Source organism: Glycine max, chromosome 8 (assembly GCF_000004515.6).
Source record: "Glycine max cultivar Williams 82 chromosome 8, Glycine_max_v4.0, whole genome shotgun sequence".
NCBI classification, from domain to species: domain Eukaryota; kingdom Viridiplantae; phylum Streptophyta; class Magnoliopsida; order Fabales; family Fabaceae; genus Glycine; species Glycine max.
In genome coordinates, this window is record NC_038244.2 from 42,798,257 (window position 1) to 42,810,479 (window position 12,223).

The 12,223-nt window shown below is 30.6% G+C and overlaps 1 protein-coding gene across 1 annotated transcript; it reads right to left on the reverse strand.

Moving 5' to 3' along the window:
- Nucleotides 1-315: 315 nt before the first annotated feature.
- LOC106799617 (double-stranded RNA-binding protein 1-like) lies at nucleotides 316-3,987 on the reverse strand. The gene is made up of 6 exons (NM_001370911.1): nucleotides 3,775-3,987; nucleotides 2,985-3,086; nucleotides 1,995-2,203; nucleotides 1,082-1,301; nucleotides 830-904; nucleotides 316-716 (listed from the first exon to the last, which is right to left on the reverse strand). The coding sequence occupies exons 1-6, from the start codon at nucleotides 3,980-3,982 to the stop codon at nucleotides 514-516; spliced, it is 1,017 nt and encodes a 338-aa protein (NP_001357840.1). The 5' UTR covers nucleotides 3,983-3,987; the 3' UTR covers nucleotides 316-513.
- Nucleotides 3,988-12,223: the final 8,236 nt, after the last annotated feature.

Consider the following 12,223-nt stretch of genomic DNA (forward strand, 5'->3'; position numbering starts at 1 on the left):
AGTTCACAAGTCGAGTTTATAGAACTCTCGTGAGTCTACCCAAACTCTCGAGTTTGATAACCTTGATTATACTCATTTCTTTTAAACATGTTTGTCCTAGCGTGGCCTATCCAAAGCTATCATGGTTGGGTCTATTACGGCACAAGCATAAAAAAAATTGTCTTTCACTATCTTGTGACCAGGACTGAGCCATTGAGTTTATAAATTGGCCAATCCACTGCTCTAATCCAGAATTAGAGCTCCAACTCTTAGGTGCACATATAAACTTATAAACACAACTCTTTCTTTTTGTTAGAGTAATGTTTGAGAGGCATTGAACCACCACCCAAATAATGTAAGAACATCAGTATTACCATCAACATTTACTAATTACTAGTAAAATACATGCTTAAGAAATAACAATATATCTCCATTGTAAATGAGTCATCAAATGGAATATTTGGGAAACATGTATAAAGCTTGAACCTGTTACACAACATAGCTACTAGTGGGAGTATTTGCCTTGCTCTGGACTCAAATTGACAGACAAGAAACATCAATATGTGAAAGTGGAGATGATTTTGGTGAAGAACTGATTACTGGTTCGCAAGATGATGAATTCCTGTTGTTTATCATGTCTTCCTCAGGTGACTGTAGGAAAGATGGATTGTGCACCTCATTTCTAACTTTGACATTAGCAAGTAATATCTCATTCAAGTCTAGGTCCAAAAGTTCATCTGTTAGAATAGAATGCCATATGTATAGCTTATAGTTAGTGTCGTGGACCTTAGAAACTTATAACGTGTTTCATAATTAACATATGTTGTGGCAGAAGATGAAAGAAACGGACCTAAGTTATGAATTGATTGCACTGCTTTATTTTCTATTTGAGAGGGAGAAAAAGCAGCATACATATTAAGTCCACCTGTGCATGGCATATACATTATCAAAACATGATTATATACATGAATATTCTGCTATTTGATAAAGTGTATAGACAAAGGAGCAATTTATGATGAGATATTAAATTTCCTCGAAGTGGTTCTTATGCATGAAAGCAAAATTGGAGATGCAGACCACTTAAGAGCTACAATAAACTTACACTCTTTTAATGCAATGTAAGCAATCTTTGCAGCATCCTCTTCTGCCTGTTTCTTGGATCTACCTCCCTTTCCGTGAAATTCCACGCCCTCTACTTCCACGGTAGAGAAGAAAGTTGGCATATGAGGAGAACCAGCCTGCATAGTTTTATATGTTGGTTTGTGAAAGTCTTGTCTCTCAGATAGTCTCAGCAGTGAAGTCTTGAATGAACCAGAGTCACCCTGAACAAGGATGATACAAATCCATATTCAATTATAGCAATTTTTAATGCAGGGAGAACACGAAAACATACAGGTGAACACATAAATAAAATTGACCTTTGAATGCAGTTGATCTACTATTACTGAAAATCAGGCTATCATCTATTGAAATCTAAACTTCTTCCATAAATCAAATTTTCTTTATACTGAATAATAAGTGAACACTGATATTATATAATACTATAAAGATCAAACAAGCATTCTTAAACTGCTTTTCCTTATACACACACACACACACACACACACACACACACACACACACACACACACACACACACACACACATATATAAAGACATTCTATAATAGATAAGAAAAAAGAACCTACTGAGACATTCCATATATTCTGGAAATCATCAGGCAACTAAGTATTAAACATTAAGAATGCCAACTTAATTAGTGCTAGATATTACTTCATCATATTACTTTAGCTATGCTTTTGGTTTGTAACATGTGTTTCTTGTTCATTGTAAGTTTAAAAACTGTAGCTCCATAAGAAAAACTTTTGAAATCAAATAGAATTCCTTTTTGGCAATGAATCCTCTATATAGTCTTCAGAAAATTTTCTCAAACATTCCACCCCTAGCAAATTTGATGATCATAAAGCCTACAAAATGTTAATTTGGAACCATGCGGAAATTACAAGGATACTTGCCTTCTCAAAGTTGTCAGGTGACAATGACATTAAATCAAGTTTTGCAGCAGCTTGATCTACCTCTTTTATAGTGTTGAAAAAGTCAGGGCTCTCAACAGATTGCTCATTAGTTGGAGGCAGGTCCTCAGTTTTGCATGTAAATACAGGTGGATCAAGATTGTTCTTTTGAGCATTGTTCTGAGGCTGGTTTTTGCAATAACGATCCATATCTGGAGGAATGAGTTGATTGATGTTGTTAGATAGATGTTGAATTGGAAAATGAAAATGGTCACTTGCAACAATGATTTATAATTATCATAGATTTGCCAATACAGTTGTGGATAAAATGAAAGAAAGGCTTCCACCAGAACACAATTAATGTGTTATATTGTCATAGAAGTTCATAAGTAGTTGTTAATATGTAGAAACTGTTGTCATAGTTATGGCTCGGAAAATTGGGGAGTGTGTTTGTTCATTGAGACAAAGATAACAATAACCTTTGACATACCAGAAATTCAGAGTTCAGACTAATATAAGCGATGTGCTGTAGAAATACACACAAAAATGCATTGCATACCTTTGATCTTTGTTGAGTAAAAAAGATCTAGAAACAATTGTACCTATAGTGTTTGACTTGGAAAGAGGAGATATAACATAGTCAAATATAATACGAAAATGTGAGTAGACCCACAATTTCTAAAAAAATCTGGGATGTGTATGGCACCTTGTAGCTTTCCTAATTTACATAGCTAGAGTGATTCCAGACAGTTTTGATTATTATATTTCTACTCTTAAGATAAGGCAATAAGGTGTTTGGAGGGTTGGAGAAAATACATTGTGCATTAAAAATGGAACTAGATAGAAATTTGAAGTATTATTTTCTGTCAGACCATTAGCATCCATATATAGCAAATAAAACTGAAATCATATTAATTTTGTGGACAAGGTAGAGAAGAGTTAACAAAGCTTACTATTTAAGTTCAAAAAGTAAGGAGGAAAGGAATTATTCACCATCTATAATGACTGAAGATTGTGCTGGAATTGGAACATCCCGAGGTTTCACTTCTCCAATTTGCTCGTTTATATCATGTTCAGATGTTTGTGTTGAAGAGCCTAAACAATCAAAAAGTACAATTATTAATTTGAGCACAATTCTACAAATATAGGGCAACAACTTCTACCCTATGATATGAACTTGATGTAGCATTACGAGTTTCTACCATGATATTGTTTTCTGCATCCTTTTGTTACTACAAGGCATAATAGTAACCAAGGAAACTATACAAGAAAGCCTTTTGACAGAACTGATTTAAATATATAATATCATTCTAAAATATAAGATAGGATGCTAAATTTCATACTTGAATTTTAGTTTGACTGTTATCAAATCAATGATGTTTAGCAGTAAAATGTAATTGCCAATACTCAATACTAATCCAAGGACAAAAATTATAAAAACATGAAAATTTTGAACACCTAACCAACTTATCATCCTCTTTTGATCAAACAATTTTGTGGTTCTCAAACCATTTCACTGAACAAAGTGATCATTTCCAACAAAAAAAACTCAAATAAGAAGAGAAATTTGTATCCTGAGAACTGTCCTAATCAGCTATATATGATTCTATATGAACACAAACACAACTTAACAATCCAAGGAATCAAACAGACAACTCACTCCACATAACCATAAATCGCAACCTCAAGATCATCATCCACATAAAATAAAAAAGCACTAAAGAAAGTAACTTTCCAAGGAAACAAACATAACCTAGAAAAGGAATTGAAATTGGTGGAGTACCAGAAGAGAAGCTGAAGAAAGCAAGCATGGCAGCATGGTTTTTAGCTTCTTTAAGGGACCTGAAGGCACCAGAAGTGAAGGTGACACGATTAACATAAACAGAAGCCTTAAAGCTTGGCATGTGATCTGGACCATCTTTCATGGCAGAGTACCTAGGCAAACCCCACTTTCTCTGGTGGCACAGCTCTTGCAACTTTGCCTTGTACATTTTCACAGTCACACACACAGGAATGCATTCACCAAGCATTATATACATGAGAAGAAGAACTAATGTAAATAATTGGATTAGTATAATCAACTGAGTTTAACATCTATGTACTAAAGGTGTAATGGTTTTTTAAATTGTCAACCAATTAGAAATCATTTTAGAAATGAGTTAGGCATTATAAAAGTTAACAAATTACATTACATGAAAATTTCTGATTAGTTGACTAACATCCTTGCATAATTGTAGGATTAATATATCATTAATTATATGATCATAGATTAACACTTTTTTTCACGTACCATATAATAATATAAATGAGATGAATTAATGTAAACGAGGTGATAAATTTTAAGTAAAATTAATCTTAAATGTTAACACATGATTATATGATAAGATTAATTATTCTCATGCGTCCTTTAACATATTGTGAGTTTGGTTTCTCTAGAGAGAAATGCTTCATGCATGAAGGAGAGCGGTTGTGAAGAACTGAACATTGCGTATTTGTTTCTGCTGCATGTATTATTGTTTCTGTGGAAGGAGGGCTATGGTACTTGTGTAAATCATGTGGAATGTATGGTCTCTTTTTTGAATTGAATTCCCTGAAATTTGAAAATATTTTTTAAAAAACGGGATTGCTACCAATATTTATTTAATTAGGACAAATATAAGAAAAGAAACATTTATTTAGAAAATTGATTTTTTTTTTTATAGTTTTAATAGAGATTTAAAAAGTTACGAAGTTGGTTTCACATAGAAAAAGTATTTAATTCTCTACCCTGTCCATTATAAAACAGTTAATCAAATTAATTGTACAGATTTAAAATAACTTTAAAAAATAATCCTTTGAAATAAAATATATAAAAAAATATTGTAATTGTCTATTATAAATCGTTCACAAACTTTATAGTCAACCCAAATTACTTTTTTGTTGTGCCTGCTTGTTAACTTCTAAGATTTTTTAAATAGGAATTAATTGGTATTTTAAAATTGGCTCATGCTGTACCTGCAATTTTTACTGTAATGTGGTGGTGGTAGCTTAGTGTTGGTTGGCGTGGATATTTATTGACATGTAACTTTTTTTTATCAACGCGATATTGACATGTAACTTAACATGTAACTTAATTGTGAAAGGATTAAATATATTTTTGATTTTTAATAAATACTTATTTTTGTGTTTATTTTTTAATAAAAAAAATTGCATTAAGTTATTAATAAAATATTTTTTTTATTTTTTATCCTTAATATTTTATTTTAGTCTTTAATAAATTAAAAAATTTTGTGTTTGTTTCTTAATAAATTTTGTTTGAGTTTATATTAATAACAAATGAGAAATATTTACAAACACAGAATTTGTTAGTTTATTAGGAGTTAAAAATAAATGTCAAAGATCAAACATAAAATTATTATTTTATCATAACCAATGACAAAACAAAAATTTATTAAGAAATAAATACAAAATCAAATATTTATTAAGAATAAAAAAACATATTTAAGTCATTAACAAATATTATATGTTTGATCACATTATAGCAAGACATCGTGGTTTTTGAGGAGCAATGATTTAGTGACAACGTATGCCATAAGGTATACAAGATTAAGAGAAAAATGCGTTAAAGAAAATAAGGGGATAATTTTTCAACCTCTGCAATATGGTAAAACAACTTAAAAACGAATCCGGAAATCTATCTACACAGGATAAACTAATAAACTGTGAAAAATGAAAATTAGTAATCTGGCTATGCTGGTGTCTTTTGTAACTCAGGTAACACCATGTGTTGAGATGCATAATCTAACAATTGTATGCACAAAATACATGCATTCTTATCCACAAGATAGGCAACATTTCTGATAGTAACATGCAAAACAGACAAGCATTAAGTAAGATGCAAAATATACAATGTTTATTCAGTTGGCATCTTATATTGTTCTTGGAGAAATAATCACGAAAGTTGTACGTAAATACTGATCATAAGTACATGCACCTGATCATATTTGATTTGGAAAAAAGTAAGACACCCATATTGGACAGATATTACTGTGTGTACTTAGTAATCAGTAATGAGTAGAATTAGAAACATTATTCTACCATGCAATGTGTACGGTTACTCGATTACTCAACAACTTACATTCTAACAGTGTGCAACGAATCGGTACATTTTTTTGTGTACAATGGCGGTAATGAAGTTAGAAACTTACCTCAAATAGGTACATTTCAGAACCTGTAAAATCGACCATGGCATTGCAATTGACTAGATTAACAGGCACTTTCCCATTATCCAGAGATATATCTGTCATCTTCTAAATTTAGATATAGGTTCATTCAGCCAAAATAGCTAGATTGATGCTCCACTATTCCTCTCTGCAAAGGCCACCTCTTTTTTTTTTTTTTTTTTCTGATCTAGATTCAGTTCATGCATCTATAACAAAAGGAAAACTCAACCAACACTTCGAAGGTATAACAACATAGCTGGAACCTAAAACTAAAACTAACAATAGCATACATACTACTGAATGCATCTGTTTTCGATGAAGTTTAGATAATGAAACTGTTGCTAAAGTTTACAGAAACGCAGACAATGACACTGACACTACAGTTTACAAAAATTTAGAAAATGAAACTGAAATTACAGTTCAACGAATTACAAAAGCACAAGGTAGTATGGGCAAAAATGCAAGACAGACGCAAGAACCAATGTCAGAAAGGAGGAGAATGTACCAACACTAAGATCCTAAAAGATCATGTTGTATTTGTTTTTCTTAACATCTCTGTCATGTAATTTTGCTATTACAAGAACAAGTGGTTTGATAAGCTAATAATTTTTTCAACTGTGTCCAAATTTTACTTTCTTTAATCTTTTAATCACTGTCTCCAGTCTGTTTATTCTCAGTTCGATTACATTTATTCCAGATGCAAAGCTATAGCTTTCTCCTTGAGTACCAGATAGGCTTACCCTCTCACTTGACAGCCTTGATTCCTTGCTCCAATTTGCATCTACAAAATCTTCCTCCAAACCCCCATCAATGGTTCAACTGTATCTTTTGAGACCAGTTTTGTCAGCGGTGATTTCCTTTTAATATTTTCATAAACTGCAGTAGAGGCTGAAGAACTTTGGTTGGATAAATTCTTACATATTGTTGGAACATCGCCATTGGTATCAATTTTTTCCTTATCTTTCAAACCATCTTGATAAGAATTTCCAGAAGTAGCGGTTTTCAAACTTTTAAGAAAACCAGAAGGTGCATCAGCATCACTATTACCTTTCCTAGCATTTGAGTGATCCTTACCAGATTTTCCAAAATACACAGTGCTAACAGGTTTGGGAAGAAAACCAGGTGGAAAATCAGCATCATTTCCATTTGTGTTTGCTTTTGATACATGAGGTGCAGAATGAGGGGACTTTGGACTTCCACCACTTTGCACTATGTTCTTTGCAAAATCCTGATGACTCGGTACTGTTTTCTTCCACCACTTTGCATAACGCGCGTGTGGTAGCATCTCCCTCAAAATGCCTAGGAGGAAAATACAAACTCGTATCAGATATGGGCCTGCAGTAATTTTTCCAAGCAATGCCTTTAGTCCGGTAGTTGAATCTAGGTACATAATCTGGAACATCTTGATCCATTCCAAATTGCCTAGCAACTCTATGCGCAGGGCCGTGCAAGATGCAAGGCAAATTAGACATCAGCTTAAGATCTAAAAAAAATGAAATTTTAGGCCTAAATTTTTTTTATTATTAACTATTAACAAATTTTAACTGATCAAAATAAAATAATTTAGAATCTCTCTTTTTCCTTAAAATTAGTTAATCAATATCATCTTTTTAAAAATTAATCAATATCACAATTAATGTCATTTAAAGTATGTTATTTATCCCAAAAAAGTAAATCTCTATTAACTTTCCTTTAACCCATCTCAATTCTCGTATCTCACTCTCCAAACTCCATTCTTCACATTTTTTCATCTACTCATCTTCTGTTCATAAAAAAAAATTATTCTTCTCCTTCCCTTGAATGAAACCTATTGTCTATTGATCAAACTTTGTCTCCGCGGCTCAACCTCTATGAATTTGACATCATCTGGATTTTGAACGCCTATAAATCGCATACATCCCGGCGTCCCGCATGCGGAGCCTTTCATCTCCATCTCGGTGGATAGGTGGAACGATTCATTTCACGGGCAATACAACACGTATCATGTAGCACCCTTGGCCTGACACAACATCTAAACAACAAAATCTCTGTCTGTCTGTTTCCAATTCCAGGTTCTATCGTTCTGTTCATCGATCATCATTTTCTATATTTATTTTAGAGTTTAGTTTATTTATATTTCTTTAATATTTAGTTAATTTTTTATTTTGATTATTTACAAAAGAAAATGTCAAATAGAAAGTATGAATCTGGTTATGAAAAATTGAAGAAAAACGAAAAGTTGAAAAGCTAATTGAATCTCAACGTGGTGTCCTTGATAAATTTGTTATTATTCATAAAAATGACGCAGAAGCAAGTTCAATAGGTGAAAATGCGATAGAACAACCACTGATAGATCATACTGAAAACGAGAAAAATGTTATAAAACAACCACCTATAGATAATACTGACAACGATGTAGAACACCTACCTAGAGATGATACTGACAATGGTGAAAACGTGATAGAATAACTACCTATAAATAATACTGACAACACAAATAATCATAATTTCAATCAAGAACTAGAAGACAATATTTTAGAAATAGGAGTAGAAGGGAATGTTGAGCATAATAACACTTCTAGTGAAGTACCTACAAATATTTATGACCCATGACTATGGAAAAATATTGATGGAAAATTTAGAGATTTAATGATAGAAAACGGTCCTATCAGACATGACAATTTTCAATATCCAAAAAATGAAAATAATAGATATTTCTATTCATTATGTTATCAACGAACACCATCAAATGGAGGAAAACATGATAGAAGATGGCTAGTTTATTCTAAAAATTAAGACAAAGTGTATTGTTTTTGCTGTAAGTTATTTGGTTCAACAAATGTTAGTCAACTAGCAAATGAAGGGACTAAAGATTGGAAGAATCTTGGTTCCAAACTTAAAGAGTCATGAAACAAATCGTGAACATATAATTAATATGACCAAGTGGATTGAACTAGAAAAGAGATTGACAACAAAACAAACAATTGATAAGCATATACAAGAACAAATTAACAAAGAAAAGGAACATTGGGAAAAGGTTCTACTTAGGATTATAGCTATAGTCAAATATCTTTCTAAAAATAATCTTGTTTTTCGTGGAACAAATGAAAAGATATATGAAAAAGGTAATGGTAATTTTTTGAGTTTGATTGAGATGCTTGCGGAATTTGATCCAATTATGCAAGAACATGTTAGGCGCATAAAAAGTAATGAAACTCATAATCATTTCTTGAGTAATACCTTACAAAACGAGCTTATAGAAATGATAGCCTTCCAAGTTAAAAAGTCAATCATAGAGAAAGTTAAAGATGATAATATTTTTCTGTTATTCTTGATTGTACTCCTGATGTAAGTCATCAAGAACAAATGACTCTTATCTTGAGATGCATTGATACTTCTAAATCTCCAATTAAAATCGAGGAGTATTTTTTAGAATTTTTAAAAGTTGATGACACATCAGGAAATGGTCTTTTTAATGAGCTTGTTAATGTTTTAAAAAAAATATGGCCTTAATATTGATGATATAAGGGGACAAGGTTATGATAATGGTTCCAACATGAAGGGTAAAAATCAAGAAGTGCAAAGAAGATTATTAGACATAAATCCTAGAGTATTTTATACATCGTGTGGGTGTCATAACTTGAACTTAGTTTTATGTGATATGGCTAGTTCGTCTCCTAGAGCTATTTCTTTTTTTGGAGTTCTACAATGTATTTATTCTTTATTTGCTTCATCTACCAAACGGTGGAAAATTTTGCAAGATGATGTATCTAAATTTTCTGTTAAATCATTATCTCAAACTCGTTGGAAAAGTAGAATAGAAAGTGTCAAAGCTATTAAGTTTCAAGCTCCAAAGGTAAGAGATGCTTTGATTGAATTATCAAAAAATTGTGAAGATCCTAAATTAAAAAGTGAAGTCATGTCCAACTCATGAACTTGAAGATTTTGAATTTTTATTAGGAATGAATATTTGGTATGATATTTTGTTTGCTGTCAATTCTGTTAGCAAGATTCTACAATAAAAAAAATATGTATATAAATGTTGCTATAGATCATTTAAAAGGTCTTATCACTTATTTAAAACATTATAGGAAAAACGGGTTTGCATTGACTTTAGAATCCACAGAAAAAAGGGCTATCGAAATGGATATAGAGCCAAAATTTCGTGAAAAAAATAAAATTCATAGAAAATCTCATTTTGATGAAAATATTAGTAATGAGATCACACATTCACTTGAAGAATCTTTTCGTATTGAGTATTTTTTATACATATTAGATCAATCAATTAATTCTATTGAGACACGATTTGAACACTTTTTACAATATGAGACAATTTTTGGTTTTTTTATTTGATTCCAAAAAAATTAAAGCTTTAGATAAGGATGAATTGAAAAAATATTGTATTAATCTTGAAAAGTTTTTAAGGTTTAATGAATACTCTGATATTGATGGTCTTAATTTATTTTCAGAATTGAAAGTACTAAGAGAAATGTTAAGAGAAGAAATTAGCACACCAATAGAAGTATTGAGTTATATCAAAACTTTATATTCTTTTTCAAATGTTTACATTGCATATAGAATTTTATTGACAATCCCGGTAACAGTTGTTACTACTGAAAGAAGTTTTTCAAAATTAAAATTACTTAAATCATATCTAAAATTAACAATGTTACAAGATAGATTGAATGTGCTAGTTATTTTATCTATTGAAAGTGAAGGGTTAGAATTGCTTGATTATAAAACTCTTAAGATAAATAATTTTGCAGCTAAAAGATTAATATAAAAATTGATATTTTATATAATATACTAAGTCTCTTTAAAATTCTTGTAAAAAAAAAAGATCATTTTAACATTTTCGTCTTAGACCTTAGAATATTTATACACGGCCTGAGCGTGAAAACTCTTACAGTGTAAAAGTCATCATAGATCCGATGAATTGAAATTTTGGAGAAAATTCTTGCATGATAAACACAAATGTTGAGTAAAGCACAAGCTTATAATTAAAGCACAAACTAAGATACTTCCTCCTTTTCCATTTATGTTCTGGCATTAACCAAAGATTAGGCTTCGTATCTTGCCGTCTTTATTGTGGTTTTTTTAATTTATTTAATTTTGTTCTTTATCAGTTCTTTATTGTGGTCTTAATTTTTTTATTAAGTTTTTTATTGTGGTATTTTTTTTTGTTGAGTACTTTTTTTGTTGAGTTCTTTATGGTGGTCTGTTGTTTTTGTTGTGGTCTTTGTCGTATTGATTCAGCCATATTCTTAAAAGAACGCTATCATGAAGTAATACTATGATTTTTTTTTTTCTTTTTGGATTAATTGAATGAACATTACATGAGTAGCAAATGATGGATAGAATCTTAGGTGGCAACCTCGTTGAGATCTATGGGACTATTGTAATGTGCTAGCTAGCATACCTTAACTTTATTAAAAAAATTAAATAAAGTAATGCTCTGAATTTTTGTCGGGTAATTTTAAGATTGTCACAAAGAGGATTGCAACAAGATGACAAAAATAATATGTTAAAAGGGTCTTGTTAATAATCTTTTAAAGAAATTAGTTAAGAAATTAAAAATAAAAATATTTTATATTCAAAATTATGTGGAACTATATTTTAAAATTATATGAGAGTATATTTTTTAATCTGAATCAAAATATTTTTTTTAGTTATTTAAATAATGTGCTAAGTGATTAAATTTTTTTATGTTAAAATAAAAAAAGTTGTCTCCGACATTTATTTTAGGTTAATTATGCATAAAAAAATGAATCCTCGAAGACGGTTACCTCTAATTTATTGAGAAAATTATTTATAACTTTTAAAATATTTATCACAGCCAAAATAAAATAAAAACTATGGAAAAATTAATTTTATCATGTTTATTTATTTCAGATTAATATATATTTTTAGAGAAGCTAAAGAGTTTTAATACGTCGAGTTGTCAGAGCTTGTGATTCAAAATCTCAGGATTAAGATTCAATTAATCCTTTCTATATTAAAGTTTTACTTTATTAAATATTTACTAATTTGCAACCATATATTTATGAAATA